General features: G+C 40.5%; 2 protein-coding genes and 1 long non-coding RNA gene across 5 annotated transcripts; 2 read left to right on the forward strand and 1 right to left on the reverse strand.

Annotated features, from left to right (window-relative positions):
* Positions 1-3,014: 3,014 nt before the first annotated feature.
* On the forward strand, positions 3,015-5,308 carry LOC115686001 (protein FMP32, mitochondrial-like). Of its 3 annotated transcripts, none has more exons than XM_056314084.1 (8): positions 3,015-3,179; positions 3,303-3,587; positions 3,892-4,023; positions 4,223-4,282; positions 4,503-4,579; positions 4,659-4,715; positions 4,818-4,884; positions 4,969-5,308. In XM_056314084.1, the coding sequence occupies exons 2-8, from the start codon at positions 3,390-3,392 to the stop codon at positions 5,086-5,088; spliced, it is 711 nt and encodes a 236-aa protein (XP_056170059.1). In that variant the 5' UTR covers positions 3,015-3,179; positions 3,303-3,389; the 3' UTR covers positions 5,089-5,308. The 3 variants fall into 3 exon arrangements, with proteins under 3 accessions (XP_056170059.1, XP_030467033.1, XP_056170060.1); XM_030611173.2 differs by having other exon boundaries at positions 3,347-3,587; XM_056314085.1 differs by lacking the exon at positions 3,303-3,587.
* Positions 5,309-8,335: 3,027 nt separating this feature from the next.
* Positions 8,336-12,455, reverse strand: LOC115684746 (cytochrome P450 84A1-like). The gene is made up of 3 exons (XM_030609611.2): positions 11,792-12,455; positions 9,995-10,358; positions 8,336-9,304 (listed from the first exon to the last, which is right to left on the reverse strand). The coding sequence occupies exons 1-3, from the start codon at positions 12,382-12,384 to the stop codon at positions 8,681-8,683; spliced, it is 1,581 nt and encodes a 526-aa protein (XP_030465471.1). The 5' UTR covers positions 12,385-12,455; the 3' UTR covers positions 8,336-8,680.
* On the forward strand, positions 9,709-10,561 carry LOC130138827 (uncharacterized). Its single transcript, XR_008817101.1, has 2 exons — positions 9,709-9,824; positions 9,945-10,561. It is a non-coding gene; the product is annotated as an uncharacterized LOC130138827 (long non-coding RNA).
* Positions 12,456-20,970: the final 8,515 nt, after the last annotated feature.

A 20,970-nucleotide genomic window follows, 5' to 3' on the forward strand; every position in this document is an offset into this window, starting at 1 on the left:
AGTAATTACTCTCAATCAATATTAAATTTTTTCCCCTTTCAGCATATGATCGGTCTCGCTCAAACATTTGATTGATTATATTTAGTGTATAATTATACGACCTCACGAACTAGTTCTCAAATATAAAAATTATAATAAGAAAAAAAAAACGCGCACCTAACATCAATTTCATTTTTCACAATTGACGGTGATTATAGCAAAGCTCGAATCCACAACTTCCACCTTGGAAAAGCTTGGGAAGTGTTTTTCGTACTTATCGATGTCTGCTCAATTTCCTTAAACGGTATCAACTTTAGTTCGGATTCCAATTTTGACCCGAATTTTGTTTTTGTCTCGCAAACATATACTAACTTTGGGTCGGGTTCCAATTATGATCGAGCCATTTTTTTTGTTGTCACATTAAAAACACCGCCATTCGATTAGTACCCAAATCCGATCCCGTCAAGTTTTGATGTGATCGATACATCGGACTATAGTTCAATAGATGTAACTATAATTGAGGAGCAGTCAATCAAGTGGTGGACGTGCGGCCGAAAAAGTAAACAAAAGGAGTGGACGGGCCCAAGAACCTCACAAATGGGCTGGGCCCCAACTATCTCCTCGGGATGGCGTCCGGGCCCATCCTCAAGCTCAAAACATTAGTAGGGCCCACCAAATATAAGAGCTATTTAGTGGACGGGCCTGACCAAACATGTGTCCCGGTAAGGAAACCTGGTCGAAGGAAACTCCCTCCAATCATCGTCGCGATTCGTCCGCATCGCATGTGTTGAGATTAAGGGTGCGTTTGGTAACCATTCTGTTCTCGAAAATAATTTCTGCTCAGAAATGATTTTTTTTTATTCTGTTCCCGGAAACAATTTCTAAGCATTTGAAGGCGTATGGTAATTGTCCAAAATTTCTATTCCTGGAATAAAAAAAGAACAGAATGCGTTTGGTAACTGCACAATTTTTTTTATTAATAATATTTTGAATTTTTTTTCTTTTTTTTAATTTTTTTTTCTTCTTCTCCTTTCTTGGCCCATGGCCAAGTCGTCGGTGCCGGCGACTGACCACAGGCTAGGGCCGACGAGGGCGAGGGCTAGACCCTCGCAGCCTAGGCGAGGGTCGGTCGCGAGGGTCTATCTCTCACCAGAGACGATGAGGGCGGCTCGCGGCTTGGGCAAGGGTCGCTATCGCCAGATCCGGCAAGGGCGGCCCTCACCTAGGCTGTGAGGGTCCAACCCTCGTCCTCACCGGCCACCGGTCACATGATAGGAAAGAAGAAGAAGAAGATAAAAAAAAAAAAATTTCTTTTCCATTTCTGATTCTTGTTCCCAAAATCAAGACTTAACTTTTTATTGATTCTTGATTCTGTTCCAAAACTGATTCTGGGAATAAATTTGTGCCTGAAAATAAAAAATTTAGCAAACGGATTTTTGTTTTTTATTTATTTCCGAGAACAATAGAATAAAATCAGGTATTGTTTGGCCGGTTACCAAACATGCCCTAAACAGACATGAATGTTGTTCGTACTTGTAGCCCGCCAATCATGATTGGAAGAAAATGTGGGCACGATAATTGTTTAAAAGTCGTAAACCTATTGTACAGAGATCAATCTAATATTAAACTTTTCAGTTTTGTCAATTTAGTTTTAACATTTTGACGATTTGTTAGTTTAGTCCTAAATTTTTTTGATAATTTTATAATGTAGTCATTTCAATTAATTTTGGCAAAAATTTGCTGACATAACAGTCCAATCAGTGTCGCCCTTCGTACATGGCACTACTAGCATTGACTTAGACGTTTTATGTCTTTTTTTTTCTTCTAAATTTTTCCTTTTTTCTCTTCTTTTTTCCTTTTTTTTTCCTTCACTGGATTTCTAGCTAGCCGGGACACCCTATTTTGGCAAATCATCAAAAGTTTTAGGACTAAATTAAATTGATTAGGACCGATTTTGGCTGCTGTATGATAGGTTTAAGATTTTTTGGACAACTTTCCCAAAATAAAGCTCTTTTGGTAAAGGGGAAAAGTACCAAAAAAGTACTAAACCTATTGCATTGGTACTAATTTAGTCTTAAACCTTTTAGAACAATTTAGTCATCAACCTTTTCATATTGGTACTGATTCAGTCCACCCAGCCAATTAAGCCCATAAATCGTTAACGTGGATGCCAACCGTCTCACGTGACACAGCCGGCGAACGGTTGGCGTTGATGTGGAATTTTTTAATATTTTTAAATAATTTTTCCCTTACTTTTCCTTTCTTTTTTCCCTTTTTTTTTTCCTTCCTTCCCCTTTGCCTATGGCCAATGCTCGGCCATGGTCGGCAATTGACCATAGGTGAGGGTCGCCTACACTGGCTCTTGTTTGGGTTGGACCCACGTGGCCTAGGTGAGGGTCTAGCCCTCACCAGAGCTGGCAAGGGCCGCAATGCCCTTACTGGCCTTTGCCTGTGGCTGATCACCATCCATGGCCAAGCACCAACCACATGCAAAGGAAAGGAAGGAAAAAAAAGGAAAAAAATATTTTAAAAATTCAAAATATTATTAAAAATTATCCACGTCAGCGCCTGTTATGCCATATAGGACTGACGGCGTCCACACCAGCGATTTCTGGCCTAAATTTACCGGATGGACTGAGTTAGTACCAATGTGAAAAAGTTTAATACTAAATTAATATGATTGAAAGGTTTAAGACCGAATTCGTACCAATGCAATAGGCTTAGGACTTTTTTGGGATTTTTCCCATTGGTAAAGTTATAAGTAGGCACTTTCAAATTCTCCGGGCTATGACAATTCTATTCTTAGCTGTCCGACAATTTAGAAACTAATGTAGCCTACAAACAAATGTTTTATGTTTTCTGCACTTTTTAGTTTTTTTTTCTTTTTATTGAAAACGAAAAGAAAAAACAAACGAGTGAAGCACATTTGCTTCGTAGTAAATTGCGGATCAACAAACATCGCACACGCACACATCGAGAGATAGAGAGAGACCGGTATCAGGTCTGTGTCTAATGGTCTTCTGTTACGACAATTACAGTGGATAACATTATTGCCAACATCAGGAACAAAGACAAGCTTGTCTTGGTTTTGCCTCATCTTGATCTCGCTAGTCGACGAGCTTCTTCGATCGATTGGGTCGGGCTTATGACGTGAACGTGATCTCCTTTCGAGCCTAATGTGATCGGACAGATTTAGAAAGGTACAATCTCTTTTTGTACGCTGATCGGACCGTTTAGTCATCGAGGAATGTACATTTAAGAGAATGTGATTCCAAATCATATATGTGCTAACATGCACGAGCATCTTGTTCTTGTGGATCAAGGTCTCTTGCCCAATTGGTTTACATTTGCCAACTGTTCTGGTCAGCCTTTTGGATTTCTAGATTTGGCATTGTTGAGGAGGAGTTGGAATGGCCGCTTTCGCAGCTTGTAAGCTGCTGGTGGGGCGATTCAGGGGCATTTCCCATACTGGTTTCTCGAGATTGGGCTCATTTGGCTCATCGCCCGGATCGGGGGTTCGATATTACTCGGGTCCGGCTCTGCGATGTAGACAGTTTTCTCAACTCGTTAACGGAAAGCGGTTGCTTCTGGTGGACACATTGGCCTTAGTAATTACTCCTCTCTTTATCTTGTTCCAATTAATACAAATTGCTAATGTTTCAACCTATTTTCTGCTGTAAGCCTAGAGAACGAGGGGTACAACTGTAGAAGTTTTACAACGTGTTGCTTTCACTGTGATGAAAATGCAGCCACAGAATTAAGATCCCTCTTCACTCTATGCATTGCGTTTACAATTTTTGGAGGCAAAGTGGAGTCAATCTCTAAAAAGGATAACTTGATTGATGTTCTGCAGTCACTTAGTTTGTACGACTTGACGACATTAATTCTTTCATACTGACGGTTCGTGGATAGGTTCGGAGGCTGGAGGAAGAAGGCATACCAACCAAACAAGCCGAGGTGATAACGTTAGTGATAACCGGCGTGTCGCATGAGAGCATGCAAAACGTGTCTTGCTACTTCGTTTCGAGAGAGGAGATGCAGAAGGTGAAGGCCCTTTCTCAGACAATTAGTAAACATTTGAAATCGGTTCGGTCTACGTGTTTAGAGAATTGATTCGATGTTGATCCAGGTTGCATTTTGTCTAATGTGAAATTGCGAAGAGTCTTCGCTCCAGCTTAAATTACAGATTTCCGTTCTATTAGTCTGCTACACTGATATGGATGCGTGCCTTGAACCACCACAGGTTGAAATGGCTCAAGAATCCAACATGTCCAAATTCAAGTCTGAGGTCCAGAGTTCACAGGTATGGACATATCGAAAACCTTCGCGTGAGAACATTTTGATCGCCGGAAAAGTTCAGTCACTCGCCTCTATTTGCCTGTACTTTACTGTGGTGAACTTGGCTTTCCTTAAGCGTTTTCGAATTCACTGCCGGTTTCGTAGCAGTCGCTGTGGTCGGATCTTTTAGCGTTCTCGGTTCTGTGAATATAATGGTCTCAGATTTTCAATAACTGAGCATGCAGGGCCACCACTTTTCCTTGCTGCAACACGAGACCGAGAAACTACGCAGCGATATGGACAAATTGCGGAGCGAGTTGAGGTACAACCGAAATGTCTTCCAAGCACATGTTTGTCGTCGATCATATCCTTTTCCTAAAGGATCAATGTTTGCTGCGTAGGTACGAAATCGATAAAATCACAGCCGGGCAGCGGCTGGATTTGAATCACGAAAGGGGGTACGGAACTTAACCAATTCTCAATCCTCGCTAGTTTTGGTAGATTTCGTGATGCTGTCACGCCGACCGCTGCATACTCACTTCGATTCGATACCAATGTAGGCTGATAAGGGAGGATCTAGCGAGTCAAAACGCCGAAACTACGAACCTCACTAGCAAGCTCGATCGGGTTAGCATATCGGCCTATGTTTGTCCCCTTTTTTCTTCAATTCGTCCACGAGTTACTTAATTACAAATTCGATTTGTCTCTCAGGAAATTCATGCCCTGAGGGCACAGTTGGAAGCTGCGAAGTACGATCTGATCAAATACTGCATTGGCACTCTCGTGTCTATCTCTGCTGTTGGTCTCGCCACCATCCGGATCTTGATGTAGGAATTCATTTGAATGCTGGATGAGAAAGTACGGCTTTGTGCTCTTCTTTAGCTGCAACTTCAAACTTGTCGTTCTACAAGAAAAGCAAGAAGCTATCCAAGTCTCTCCTGTATATTTAGTGGCCCTATGATACGATTACATGTATTATTGGTGGCGTGAATTTTGTCATTTGTGTAGAACTGAAATATACATTTTACTGCAGATTATGCGTTAAACCGTAGCATACTTCGTATGATTCCATATTATATATTAATAAAATACGGGGTGCTATTGCCATGTCAATTAAAAAAAATGCTAGTCGGTGTTAAAAAATATCAAAACATATATTTGTTCAATTTTTTAATAAAAAGAGAAACCGACACCTTCGTCATGTCTTGGTGAAGTATATTATCTTCCAATCTTCATTTTCTTTGAGTTGAGATAAACCAAATTCTCAAATTTTATCTTCTTCATCTCTTTAGTTTAATATGTAAATATTCTAATAGTTTAAGCTTATTGTAACCTAAAATCCCCCGGAAGAACATGAAATTTTGAGGGAGGATCCAAGAGGTACCCTCTTTGAGAAGATAAAAAAAAACACTCAAGGGATAGAGCGAACCTCTTCTGTCTGCTCTATTTGCTTTATACAAAAGTCGAGGAAACGAGTGATGATTGCGTTGTTCAATATTTAAATATTGCCTGATCATGGAAATATATAATTAGGAGACAAATAAGAAAGAAAGATTCGAATTCAGGATCTTATACTTTTCTATGTGAGATTTAGTGAGAACTACTGGCAACTATTTTAAAAATCAAAATAGTTAAATGAAAGCATGATTTAATATTTTGATATTCTAATACAACCATTTGGTAAGGATATAAAGACCAAAGTATGGCCAGACACCAGATTGGTGGAGATACTCAATTGTGAGAAGTTGCGGGTGGAGATACTCAATTGTGAGAAGTTGCGGGCGGACACATCACTGGGTGGAGCTCTAGGAGGAGATGCGGGGAGGGCGGTCGGCCGAGATGATGGGTCGGCGGCAAGCAGCGGAGGGCGACCAGCGAGCACAAGCGAGGGTGTGATTTCTCATTGAAAGCTTCGTTATTACCTACTTCTTTAAAACCTGTTTCACCAGAAAATGCTCCCGCGGCGAAATATAATTCACCGAAAGTCGTTCTTCGGTTCTTAATGTGAGGAGACCGGGTTCCGTGGCGACTCCGGACAGGAAATATCCAGGGAGACAAGGAAAAACGGCGAACTTTTACTCCGAACTTCGAACCGGATTATATGTACAAACCGTGCTGGAATTTAATCGACGACAAAGCTTGAAAATACAGCTACACACGTACACAAAGATGTAACGCCGGAATTTAATCGACAACGCAACACTCGGGATAGAGATACACGCCGGAATTTAATCGACGACGTGAATCGGAAAGCTACAGCTAAGAAAAGATAAAGTGCGGTACATGAAAGTAAAGATAATTGAAAGATAATATGTTGTTTGATTTTTTGTCGGGGGTTCCTCTCTCCGGTAGATGGCCGGTGATATTTATAATGGTCGTGTGGTAACTGCTCCTTAGCAGTTTTCAATAGTTGTGCCCATGTTCTTTCATTCCGAAAATCTTGTCTTCATGTCCATGTGATGCCATGATTCTGCTTTCAAGATAACTGTCTCACGATCTTGTCCACAAGTGATAACTTCCTTATAATCATGGTTCCAAGTAACTGTTCTCTCAAAATACGCATGTATGCTCCTTAGTGGTTTCCAACAGTTACGTTCAATCCACTACCTTGACGGTTTTTTTTTACTTCACTACGTTGGCGGTTGCTTTGACTCCACTATGTTGACGGTTACTTCTTCTTTCTGCATCTCCAACCAGTCACAACCGTCGAATTCCTCTTAATGTCGAAAACTCTACAGTGATTTTCTGATTAAACTCAAAACATAAAAGTTGTAGATCCAGGAGTCTTCGTTCTTTTGGCTTTGGAATCAGGTCAATCCGATCTGTCTCGAAGAAGTTATTACTATTTTTCCGAACTAGCGCAGAACTGAAATTTCGTCGAAGTCTTCGACAAGATGAAGTCACGACCGTCGACTTCCTTTAACCTCGATGGCTTCTACAGTGATTTTCTGAGAAAACTCAAAACATAAAAGTCGTAGATCCAAGATTTTTCGTTCTTTTGGCTTTGGAATCAGGTCAATCCGATCTGTCTCGAAGAAGTTATGACCATTTTCCCGAACTAGCGCAGAACTGCAATTTCGTCGAAGTCATTGACAAGATGAAGTCACGACCGTCGACTTCCTCTTAATGTCGAAAAATCTGCAGTGATTTTCTGAGTAAACTCAAAACATAAAAGTTGTAGATCCATGAGTCTTTGTTCTTTTGGCTTTGGAATCAGGTCAATCCGATCTATCTCGAAGAAGTTATGACCATTTTCCCGAACTAGCGCAAAACAGCAATTTCGTCGAAGTCATCGACAAGATGAAGTCGTGACCAGTCTTGTCAATAATACCCAAAAATTGATCATTTTTTGGTGTAAATATATACACATGTCAGAGACATGCGTCCCTTATGTTGGCAACTTGATGATATTTACTTTCACGTTACCTCAAGTCTCCGCCATGTGTTCCTTGATGATTTTTGGCACAAACGAACCATGTTGTCAAGTTGGCCATTTTTTGGCATAAACAAAACCATATTTCAACCTCCATGTTTATCTTACCTACTAAAAAATGTCCATTAAATGTTTGCGTCACGGCCACGTCAAATCAGACAGGGTCAGCGTAACTCGAGAATGCAATGCATGGAAGTGGTCAACGCCTCGACTTTCGTTGCAACGCAGGTGATAGGACGAACTTCACCCAACATCGACGAGACATCGACGTGCATGCAATTGTCGCCTTCCCTTCTCTCACTTCTCACGTCAGGTTAAATTATTGCTCCTTAACTTCAACCTTCGACCATACCAACTTGGATTTTCTTTAATGTTCCTTGTCGTGGCGATGAAAGCGAGCATGTCTTTTGTCTCTATTTCCCTTCCCGTGTCACATGAGCTTAGCCAAAGTTTTGCACATTACAGCTAGCCTTTGGGAAAGCGAAACATGCGTGATTACATCATATTTTTAGGAAGTACATGCACTGCTCATAGATTGAATTCCACAGGAAAAGATTTCATTGGCCCCAACATATCTTAATGAGGGGGCAAACGCTAAACAATAAGTGAAGTATAACATAGAGCCAAGATGGAAAAAGACTGAGATAATATAATGTTTTTGCTTTTTTTATTAGAACAAGCAATGCACAGTTTTTTTTTTTACCCAAATTTAAAAGCTTGCCTTTGTATGATACTTTCATTTTTTGAGGGTGACGGGACGATTATTTTGAATGAACATGTGAAAGAAGAACGAAGCAACAGTTCAATACGAGCGAGGCTCGCTTTGGCTCACTCCCAAAGCTTAAAAAAGGGTGAAAAATAAGAAGGAAAGGTTGTATCAGAAGGAAAGAAAAACACCATGCAAGGAGCAAAGCACACGCAAAGTCAGCCATTTCGAGACATTTTTCACGCACGCCCTCGGTTCGGTTCGGTTCGGTTCGATGCCTCGTCTCAATACAAGGGACACAACAACCTCGGGCTCGGGATCGCCACGAGGCGGTGTGCCCTCGGCGCGGTGAGCCCGAACACGTCGCTCATGTCCATCTCACCGGGCTTCATCCCGTCGGGCAACTCCCACGTGAAGCAGTGGAGGAGGTTGGCCACTGCGTACTCGAGCCCGTAGAGCCCGAGCTGCATGCCCGGGCAAGACCTCCGGCCCGACCCGAACGGGATGAACTCGAAGTTGCTCCCCTTGAAGTCCGGAGCGCCTTCGTTCAAGAACCTGGAGGGCTTGTAGGTGTCCGGGTCCTCCCACGAGCTCGGGTCCCGCCCGATGGCCCACGCGTTGATCATGACGCGGGTCTTGGCGGGGATGAAGTAGCCGGAGACCTCCGAGTCCTCCGCCGCCTCGTGGAGGAGGAGGGGAATGGGCGGGTGGAGGCGGAGTGTTTCCTTAATTGCGCATCTTAGGTAGGTCAAGTTCTCGAAGTCGGACTCTTCGACCCGGCGGTGAAGGCCCACCACGTCGGCGAGCTCTTTCTGGACCTTCTTGAGGTCCTCGGGGCTCCGCATCAGCTCCGCCATCGCCCATTCGATCGCCGACGCGACCGTCTCGGTCCCACCAAACATCACATCCTACAAGATTTATAAACATTAATCAGGTCATGCACACGCATCTATAGTCTGAATACTTATGTCACACGCGTGCAAGCAATGTCCACTCCCATAATATTATTACTTAAGTCGGAATTGATAATATGAAAGACGGTACGAGCGGTGAAAGACATATGTGCATTAGCAAATCAAACTTGTTCAATTAAACAAGATATATTAAGTTGGTAGGTCATTGATTGCGAATTTTGTAGTGGAAACGGTGCTTCGCTTACATCATTACAGATAGACATCAAACTCGCTTTTCGTAGTTGATCTTTGTCTTTCGTACTCCACTCTATGTGCACTTGGAATCTTACTTACGTATTAAAATTCTCCTATGGATCATGTCAAGAAATAAGAAGGCCCACATCTTGACCGGATAACATTTTGAGGTCATGTCTACCCCTCACATTATCGCATAAACTAATCATATTTTGAGATTGCATTTGCCCATTTATTCTTAAAGTCGAGCGAGGTTTAAGTGATTAGCTCTAATGTCAAGGTAAATATCAATATTTGTATTCAGAACTTATCCTGATTTTAAATTTGGTACTAGACTTTTCTTCTTACCAAATGCTATCCTAAGACCCTCTTTCGGTTTGTCCCAAATGATTGTCTGAAGCTTGAAATCTATGAAGAGAAAACGTCGAGACAAATTGCTTCCGATCTTACCATGATTATGGCTTTGATGTTGTCCTTGGTGAGCTTTATGGAGTTCTGGAGATCCTCCGATTCATTGACCGTCGCCTCTTCGCTGTAGAAGGCGAGCAAGTCGTCCACCATGTCCGTCTCGGCCTCGTCGCTGACGATGGCCTTGTTCATCTTCTTCACCAGGTGGTCGTCGATGATCTTGTCAATGAACCCGTCGAGCGACCGGCGAGCCTTGACGAGCCTCTCGTTGATCCCCTGCGGGTCGATCCGGCCGAGATACGGGATGAAATCCGCGAGGTTGAAAGCCCCGAACAGCTTTGAAAACTCCTGCAATATCCCAATGAACTTGTCTTGCCCTTCGGTCGCGCTCGCTCCGAGCGCAGCCCTGTAGGTTCAAAGACAGTTTCATGTTTTAGTACTAAGCGATTTTCATGTTCTCTATTCATATGATGCTGTAGCAGTGTATCGGAAGTGGACAAGTAATTTCGAAATTTAAATTTTTTTCATAATTGGATATAGAGTTCAAAGACGAAAAATGTAAATAATGTAAAAGAATCTACAAAGCCTGTGTATATAAAATTATTCCTAGTTGCGTACCTTTTTTAAAAATAGTAATGCTCTAGAGGTATTAGCTCAGAAAATAGATAACACAAGGGATTTGGTATATAATAATTGTTAGATAAAATTTTGTAATATTATTCTATAAACGAATATGATAAACGAAATCTGGGTTTTTGTCGCACTATACTTTGGAAAATTGATAAATAAATTACGAATACTCTTTATAGCATATTTAGGTTCTTGAATAAATCAAGCAAGAGATTTCAATTATCCAATTGAAGAAACAATCTATCAAATTGAACCACTTGGTAAATAAAAGCAGAACTCGATATACACGTGGTATTTATTCTCTTCTTCTTCTTCTTTCAATTTCGTCTTATCTGACACTTTGAGAGGAAATCAATGTTTGCACCTATCAATAGGTCAGAAAAACTATGCAGTGTGGCACCATCCTTGGATAAATTTGATAAATAAATTGCGAAAATTTTCTCTATAGCATTATTTAGGTTCTTGAATAAATCAAGCAAGAGATTTCAATTTCAAGAAACAATCATCAAATCGAACCACTTGATAAATAAAAACAGAACTCAATATACACCTGGCATCATTCTTTTTTTTTTTTTTTCAATTTCGTCTTATGTGACACTTGAGAGGAAATCAATGTTTATGTGATGTGTTTGGCTCATTCCATTTCGGTGCAACTAGAGAAAGAGGGAGAATAAGAGATCTTATAATATATATAAATCGTGTAAATCAAGCTTATATTAAGGGTTCATTCTAATAAGCTCTATATAATTCATGGTCGAAATGATATTAATTCATATAATTTATAGACCACGCAATAATTTATCGAGGGGGAGAGTTTTTCTTTTCTCCCCTTGTTTATCTATACGTGTTGCTCAACTCGTGACATTCTTGATGTGATCCGAGTGTGCGATCATTTATTTTTCATCGTGCTTAAGCTTCTAGCAAGAAGTACCCACTTTATTTCAAGATAAATTAGAGCATAAGATGAGACCTTAATGACCAAGAAAATTACTGCACGGTCTGATTTTGAACACCCGGCATATCTAGAGCATTCGATCGGGTGAGCTTGATCGAATTTACATAGATTAGGTGCATTGTGTATATACCTTATTCTCATTTTATTTAAAGAATCAGCATCTTAGATTAGGTTCAGCATATGCAACAAAACAGTAAAGTCACTGGTCAGTGTCAAGTTTTGTTAGGCACTCGGTCAATCCACTCGAAAATTACCTGTACGTGATGTCCCGGGTGAGCGCGAACACCAGCTCGCCGACGTTCACGGCGGTGCCGATGCTGCCGGCCACCGTGCGCACCATCGCATCCACCTCGTCCCGCACCGACCTCCACGACTCGGCCCGCTTGCGGCTGAACACCCGCATGACGCAGATCTTCCGCATTTGCCGCCAGAACGGGCCGTAGTGGGCGAAGGCCATGTCGGCCCGGTCGTACGTGAGGTAGCTGATGGCGATGGTGGCGGGCCGGTTCGAGAAGGCGTGGTCCTGGACCTGGAGGACCTGGCGGGCGTGCTCGGGGGACGACACGGCCACCATGTGGAGGAACCCCATCCGGAGATGGAAGAGGCCGCCGTACTTGCGGGCGAGCCTGGCGAGGCCCCGGTGGGTCATCTGGTCGAGCATCAGCATGTTGCCGATCACCGGGAGGCCCCTGGGGCCTGGAGGGTAGGGGGCGCGGCGGCGGCGGGAGCGGAGGGCGAGGCCGAGGAGGAGGAGGATGAGGGTGGCGGCGGCGGCGGCGAGGGCGGCGGTCGTGGGGGGAGGCTGGCTTTGCAGGGCTTGCAGCAGGGAGTCCATGGCTTCTCTCATCGGTCTTCGATCCCTTTGTACGAATCGTTATTAAGGTGGTGCAACTAAGAGAGAAGAGTTGCTGGTTCTTCGAGGTGGTGTTAATGGGAGTTATATACAGGGACTCTTTTTTTTTTTTTTTTGGAGACAGAGGTTTTTATTTAATTAATTAATTAATTTATATATTGCGTGTTTATTTTGAGGATTATTTATGATGAGCAAACACTTGGGAGGGGAGGGGGGGTTGGTGAAGATTCCCTTTCCCCGAAATATTTTTTTTTTTTGGGTGCAATTTTGTAACGTTCTGGTGAGTTTCATGCCGACCTCGCGCGAGCGAGGGGTGAGCCGTTTCGATTAGCTTCTTTATTTTTAATTAAAATTGGATCAGTTGAAGTCCAGTGAGATCATTCATGTTTATCTTTCACTAAGGTCCAACGCTTATTCCAGATTTTAGATGGAGGGATAACGAAAGCAAAACATGGCCTCACATGGTAGAGAGCCTCCCCCCCTCCATATAAATTCGTCCGACCCAGCTAATATTTTTGCAAGAAATAGCAAGGGGGGTTAACGCTCGTCTCGTGGCCACACGAGTTTTCGATTGGTTTTTAATGAGTTTATAAGTACGTTTTCCATGTGCATCGCGCGTGATATTATGCACGACTGGTTTTACTGACACGCGGAATGGATTAATGGCATCTCGTGTTTTTCTACATGGTGTGAAAAGTAGGAATAAACAAAGGTTTGCGAGCAATACGTGCATTCCGAATTGGACTCTACCAACCTCAACAGGTCCTGCGGGAGTTAAAAGCAAATTAAAAGTTGAGGGTCACGTTTAATAAATTAAAAGTTTTGGAGACCACACTGTATATTAAGCTAAAGTTTAGGTCACATTTAAATTCAGGGATGACATTGCACGTTGAACAAATTAATAATTTCATATCGACAAGGTGAATTCATAGTCTCCTCTTTTAAAATACCCTCTGAAACTGATAGTTAATACACCTAAAATGTTATAGAACAAACTAATTATACAAAAATATCTTCTTTACAAGAGCCTTGGTAATACTAGATTGTGATAAACCTTTTTGGAAAGAAGATTTTTTAGTAGGACTACCATATTTAACAGGAGAACAAGTTCGTAATAAAATTCGAGAAGATTATAATGGTCAAATACCCTATCAAATCCTGTCATCTGGAGAATTAATATCTTATGTCCAAAAACAAGGAATGAATATGTGTAACACAATTAAACTACAAAGACAACTTAAGAAAGAACAATTAATTACAAAAAAGAGATTAGCTGATTTTTGGGCTTATACATCCTTCATATACTAACTAGACAAGCAAAAATTGTATAGGAGACTTACAATTCTAAACCACAACAAGATAGACCTAAACAAAGACCAAAAAGAAAAATCAACGAAGATATTAAATGTTTTACATGTGGGAAAAAGGAGTTATATCTCTAAATATTGTAGAATAAACAAAAGACTCAATGAGTTATCTATTGATGATAAAATTCTTTATCAACTCAATGAAGCCATGGCTGCAAACGTCATTAGAAGAATTTCTTGAAGAAAAAGTACTTCAAATTAATGAAATTGAAACCTCTTTAGAATTAGATGATCTTTCTCCTAATGAACCAACTCCTGAAATAAACATGTTAAACTTTACGAGGAATTTCTTTTAAACGTCGCAGATCAAATATCTGATCCTCAAGCCAAAAAAGAATATCTAGACAGACGTCAATCTTCTATTACATTCTATCCTAATAATACCACATCCTACAATGTCAAAGATAATCTTGATAGAAACAAGATATCCCAATCTAGACCTATCAACATTAATGATCTCAATAATGAAATCAAACAACAAAAACTAAAAAGTCAAGTCCTTAGATCAACCCAAATACAAATGAAAAACAAATCGTAGATATCAAATCCAAAATAATGAAGGAAAAGATAAAATAGAAAATGAACAACCTCATCCAAATTTTTTAATGACCTTATCAGAAATAACCTCTAGAAAATGGATAATAGCCATATCAATTCTACCCATAATGAATTCTTTTTAGATACCACCCCACTTTTTGATAGAAGTGCCGATTTAAATTGCATAAGAGGACTGATTCCAACCAAATATTGTGAAAAAACGACCAATTTCTTAAGTCAGCCTCAGGAGACAAACTCTGTATCAAATATAAACTCCAGAAGTAGCAGTTATTAACCATCATGTTAGTTATAAAACTTCTTTTCTTCTAGCCAAAGACAAAAGACAAAATATCATACTAGGAACGCCATTTATTCAATTAATCGAGCCCTTTATCTTTGCGAGTGAAAAAAAGAAAAAAAGAAACTCGGGCTTTAAATAATAAAATCACCTTTAATTTTGTCACTAAACCACAAACAAGAAATTTAAACATTTTACAAGAACACTCTATCTCTGAAATTAATTGCTTTATCAAAGATATAGAAAACCAACTCCAATTCTTAAAAGAAGACTTAAGTTTCAAGAAAATAGAGCAACAATTTCTTGAACCACCAAAAATAAAATAATCTCTCTCCAATCACACATTGAGCAAAATATTTGCTCTACCTTGCCCAATGCATTTTGGGAAAGGAAAAAACACATTGTTGAATTACCTCACAAACCCTGCTTCGTTGAAAAACAAATTCCTACAAAAGCTAGACCGACTCAAATGAACCAAGAATTTTTACAATTTTGTCAAAAAGAAATACAAAATCTCATAAATAAAAAACTGATCAGAAAAAGCCAATCAACCTGAAGTTGTTCTGCATTTTAAATAAACAAAAATGCCGAACTGGAAAGAGGTGTCTCAAGATTGGTAATCAACTACAAACCTTTAAACAATGCATTAAAATGGATAAGATATTCCAAATAACAAAGATCTATTGAATAGACTTCATGGTTCAAAGATCTTTTGAAAATTTGATATGAAATCAGGTTTTTGGCAATTACAAACAAATGAAATGACCATTATAAAATGGCATTTACAATACCATTTAGCCACTATGAATGGAATGTTATGCCTTTCAGACCGAAAAATGCTCCGTCAAAATTTCAAAGATTCATGTATGAAATTTTTTATCCCTGTTTTGAATTCATCATAGTATATATATGTATAGATGATGTTCTCATCTTGTCTTCCAACAAAGATCAACATTTCAAGCATATATCTACTTTTCGACCCAAAAAAAAAAACGGCCCAATTTCCTAAAAAACCCCCAACTTTAGCTTTTGTCCCAATTATATTCCAAACTTTTTTTTGTCTCATAAAAAACCCCAAACTTTTACTTTTGTCCCAAATCTACCCAGTTAACTTTTCGTCCAATTTTTTAATATTATTTTTTTATTTTTTCGAATTTTTTAATTTTTTCTTTTCTTTTCTTTTTCCATTACTTTTCTTTTTTTTTTTTGTTTCACCTTCTGGCCGGTCGCCGGTCCGGCGACCGGCCAGAAGCGGGGGCCGGCGAGGTCGGCCCCGTGGCCGGCGAGGCTCGGCCCCGCCGGCCGCTAGCGAGGCACGGCGGCTCGACCCCGCCGGCTAATGGCGAGGTCGGCCGAGCCCAACGCCGGCGAGGCCGAGCCTCGCCAAGCCGGCGTGGTCGAGTTCTCGCCCAGATCTAGCGAGGCTCGGCCCCGCCAGAATCGGGCGAGGTCGGCCTCGCCCAAGAACGCGAGGTTCGGCCTCGGCCGACCTCGCCGTTCTTGGGCGAGGCCGACCTCGCCGATTCTCGGCGGGGCCGAGCCTCGCCAAATCGGCGAGAACTCGGCCACGTGGCCCGGGCGAGGCCGACCTCGCCAATAGCCGGCGGGGCCAAGCCTCGCCGTCGCCGGCAAGCGGCGAGGTCGGCCTCGCCCGGAAGCATGCGAGGCCGAGCCTCGCCAGCCACGGCGAGGCTCGGCCCCGCCGACTATTGGCGAGGTCGGCCTCGCCAGCGGCCGGGGTGGCCGAGCCACGACAAGGCTCGGCCCGCTGGCCCCCTCCTCTGGCCGGTCGCTGGACCGGCGACCGACCAGAAGGTGAAACAAAAAAAAAAAAGAAAAGGAAAGGAAAAAGAAAAGAAAAGAAAAAATAAAAAAATTCAAAAAAATAAAAAGTAATATTAAAAAATTGGACAAAAAGTTAACTGGGTAGATTTGGGACAAAAGTAAAAGTTTGGGGTTTGTTATGAGACAAAAAAAAGTTTGGGATATAATTGGGACAAAGGCTAAAATTTGGGGTTTTTTAGGGAATTGGGCAAAAAAAAAACATATATCTATTTTATAAAAATAGTCAAATGAAATAGATGAGTGGCTTCTCCTACCAAAATGTCACTTTTCCAAACAAAAGTTAGATTTATCGGGCAATACATTCACCAAAGAACTATTGTCCCCATTAAGAGATCAATCCTTATTTGTAGAAAAATCCCAGATGAAATAACAAATAAAAAAAAATAAACAAAGAACATATTGTTCAATTTGTTTCTAAATACTGGAATCAAACCTAGCAAAATTACTCTACAATCAAAAAGAAAATTTTATCAACTGTTTTAACAATTTCCAAATTCCAAGGAGATTTATTAAACCAAAAATTCTTTGTACGAATCGATTGGAAATCAGCAAAAGAAGTTTTACAAAAAGATATTTTAAATATAGCATCACAATAAATTTTTGTCGGATGGCAAGTTATTTTATAAGTATTTAGTTTTGACATAGAATTTATAAGTGATTCTTCAAACTCTTTACCAGATTTCCTTATACAAGAAATTTTAGGGGGATACAAACATGCCTCCCAAATCCTCAAAAGCCAATAAAGGCAAAGCCATTACCATATCATCAGAAAAGACCCCCACAACCAAGTCACAAATGACAAGTGACAACAGCCAAAATATGGGCAGAAATGGCTGAGGAAGAACAACCATTATCTCTATTCAGCCAACCACAATCACTATCCCAGAGCATCTCCCAAGAATTGTCCCAACTACCCAAAGAAACACGTATACTTATATCATTCATTATTTACAAAAAATCAAAACGAAAGCAACATTCCCAATGTATAGAAATAAGTCTATATTCAACTTCACTTGCTGCATCAAGTAACCAATCAAAACGAATTTCCAGTGAGGTGGTTATTCGGCCACAAGCTGCCCCTCCAAGATCAAAGTTTTTTTTTTTTTTCCAAAAATGCCTTTGAAAATATCATGATAATGGAAGATGGATTATTTCATGAAAATCCAATCATTTTTACCAAAAATATCTTTACTGAAAATCGATTAAAAAAACCTCATGATTTGCACAAACCACTTGCTTAATATGACCGAATTTTAATTGAAACCAAATCAATCTCATTTAAGCATTTCGCCTCATCAGATGACCCGATCCATATTACTCATTCCACTACGACCATCCTCCAAATCATCCCACCATCAAAATGGAGTAAATCTCCTCATACTCCAGTAAAATTTCAGGCCCTATTAACTACTAGACTGCTCATTTATTTCAATCAAGTTCAAAAGTGACTATCTAACAAATTAGTTCAATCACCGGTGGGATCATTTTGGTCCTATTGTTGAAATTTCACCTCCCCAAATCGCAAAGAGTTTTATACTTTTTGACTCCGAATTCGTACCAACACCACATGAATCACAGTTCCCAAATCTTACCCACTTTCTCATCAATTTCCAAATTTCCTCGATATCAGCTTGGCAATTAGGTTACTTTGCTCCTTCTCAAAGGCCAAATATCTCAAATTTAGTTATGACATTTAAAACCAAATGGTGGGACGACTTCAACTTATTCAAAAAGCATCAGAGGAATTAGTCCAAAATTGGTTAAGCCAGCATGATACTTATTATCAACTGGCGCAATCACACGCAAATGCATCATTTCTTCAACAAAAATCTTTGGCTACAGCTCAACTTGCAGCTGTAAAGTCACAAGACGAATATATATTAGTCATGGAGCAAATACTTGTGTAAGGTTTTGAAAGCAGCTCGAGCCAATTGCTGTTGGGATTTTTAGTATCCAAAATCCATAAATTGTGAATGAGAAGTGTGGATGAAATAGTCCCACATTGGATAGAAGTTGTGATAGAAGATAGTTTATCTAGATGAGCCTCTCAAATGGGTTTGGGCCCCAAGGGGTACTCCACTTTGTGGAAGGGAGAGGATCTACGCCAAGCTAGGTCGGTTCACCCCCTGCGCGCGCGCCGCCATCCAGCCAGCTCGGGCCGGGCCCGGGTCCATTCCATCGGTTTTTATTTTTTCCCGAACAGACATGTTTTGTTAGAAATTACTTATTTATTTATTTTGGACAAACAAACCCTTCCCTCTGCTTTGTGTAAGTTAGTCTTGATCAATTTTTTTTATCAATTTAATATCAGTCCTCCAACCTATATGGTTGGTGTTACAATCTGTTTGTTTGCTTTCATCATCTTGTGTATCATTTACGGAATTTTACTTAGTTTTAATTATTTTAATTTCTGATGAATCATATTACTTTTATCTTCATCAATTGGATCATTGTGTACGCCTGCTTTAACGCCATTTGTCTTGCAGTCGACCTCTTCCTTTATCATAATTCCTTTTCTGCTATGTCTTATTTCTTCCTTTCTATTAAAATATAGTTCCTGAGATCCTAGCACCTCAATGTTTCATCGTACTAGGGAATAAGAAAGATCTAAAAATCCAGCTCAGGTCTCTTCTTATTGACCAAACAAAGGGGCCTTAAGCTCACCTGATTGGTTATAAGTTAAATTAAGGTTCTACTCAAACTACCCTCACCCACTTTTAAAGTTTTATTCACCTACCCTCACGCCCTAAAACTATTATATCAATATTAATTCAATCATAAATTTTTTAATTTTGCCAATATAATTCTAAACCTTTGCGCAAAATTTCAAAATAGTCATTCCGTCCAATTTTTGTCGGAAACCGCTAACGGGGCGGTCTAATAAATTGACAAAATTAAAAAGTTCATGACTGAATTGGCATATGTATATTCAGTTTGAGACTGATTCGACCATTTCCCCGTAAGGAAATCTATGTAGACATCGACAATGAAGATGGCGCGCATGTCTTTAAATCTAATGAGCCGATCAGCATAAGCTCCACCGGAAAAACGTACACTCTTCACGTTGTGCGCATTTGTGTTCATATTTGAATGAGCAAAAAGACCAAATGATACCCCATTTAATCATAAAAAAGCACCCAACAACTTGTAAATCCGAATATCGCCTGAAAACGCTGCTCTCAAAGTCTAACTTGTCGGTTGATAAAAAAATGTCGAACTTGTCCATTTGACCAAAAAAAATTTTTAACTTGTCTCCTCCATTCACCACCGACCATCGGCTTTACCACCACCGGTCCTGCCGCCAGGCCATGCTGCTCTCTCTCTCTCTCTCTCTCTCTCACGGACACGCAAACACAGACATGCATGCACGCATCGCCGACATCAGCAACCTCTGTAATGGAAGTCGCGATCATGCAAGACGAAGGTTGCAGCCTCTAGATGCTGTTGACACAATCGCGCATGCGGGGGAGAGAGAGAGACGAGGGGGGGGGGGGGTTGGTGGTGACGACAGTGCGAGAAAAGAAGGTGGCGGTGGCAACTTGGTGGGAAGTGGCCGCCACGCCTCAAATCTGAGGCTTGCAGTGCCTTGGATGTTATGCCGCCCCGCCACCATCGTCTGAGGCTGCGGGTTCGGATCCACGGCTATTGGGATGGCTAGAAAGAGAGGCGTGATGGACTGCGCAAGATGGTGGTGGTGGTGTATAGCAGGTCGATGACGGCGGCAACGAGGTTGGCAGTGAAGGGCAAGGATTAATACCATGAAAAATCACAAACTTACAGAGGGTAAAACCCAAAATCGGTATATCCGTCAACTGTCATGTGTCATCCAACTAGCAGGGAAAATTTTTTATAGGTATAGCGGTTTGGGATTTTTTATGCTCATAAAATTAGTTTGATTAAATTTGTCACAGGTGTACCAGTTTGGGATTTTTGTGGTATTAATCCCCCAAAAGAGCTACATTTTGACAATATCTACATTTTTTTTCTTGACAAAAAAAGACAATATCTATCAAATCCTGACGTAGCCGATTACATCATTTTTTGGCCTCTCTATTGCTAATCCGGACTACCACATTAGTAAAAACTTACATGATTTTGATTGAATTTAATGAAAGGATGACACCAAACCTATTTTAAAAAGTTTGGGTGCTATATTGAATACAATAAAATGAAAAGAAAAAACCTTAGGGATCTACGGTACCATTCCTCCTAAAATGAACCTAAAAAAAATACTTTTTATTCACTTTCATTTTCATTACACGTCGAAGGCACGCAGGCACACTTTTACTATTTTTGGACATATTACTATACTAAGACTCCGTTTGTTTCGTAAAATATGAATGATTTTGAAAATATTTTTTCGAAAATGATTGCTTGTATCATTTGAAATTATTAATCAAGGGAAAAATGTTTTCAGTATCTACAAAAGAATTATGTCCAAATATTCCATGGGCGATGAAAAGATTTTTCGTTCATTTATTTTTGTAAGCGATGTAAAGGATTATTTTGAGGCAAATATTTCCAAATCCCATT

Source organism: Syzygium oleosum, unplaced genomic scaffold (assembly GCF_021117445.2).
Source record: "Syzygium oleosum isolate NSW1041296 unplaced genomic scaffold, Sole_v2.1 Sole_v2.08, whole genome shotgun sequence".
Taxonomy (NCBI): domain Eukaryota; kingdom Viridiplantae; phylum Streptophyta; class Magnoliopsida; order Myrtales; family Myrtaceae; genus Syzygium; species Syzygium oleosum.

Coding starts and splice junctions, on each gene's coding strand:
- LOC115686001 (XM_056314084.1), top strand. CDS start 3,390: ATGGCCGCTTTCGCAGCTTGTAAGCTGCTGGTGGGGCGATTCAGGGGC. Junction 4,283..4,502: donor CTGAGGTCCAGAGTTCACAG/GTATGGACATAT, acceptor CTGAGCATGCAG/GGCCACCACTTTTCCTTGCT. Junction 4,580..4,658: donor AAATTGCGGAGCGAGTTGAG/GTACAACCGAAA, acceptor TTTGCTGCGTAG/GTACGAAATCGATAAAATCA.
- LOC115684746 (XM_030609611.2), bottom strand. CDS start 12,384: ATGAGAGAAGCCATGGACTCCCTGCTGCAAGCCCTGCAAAGCCAGCCT. Junction 10,359..11,791: donor ACCCGGGACATCACGTACAG/GTAATTTTCGAG, acceptor TTGAACCTACAG/GGCTGCGCTCGGAGCGAGCG. Junction 9,305..9,994: donor ACATCAAAGCCATAATCATG/GTAAGATCGGAA, acceptor TAAATCTTGTAG/GATGTGATGTTTGGTGGGAC.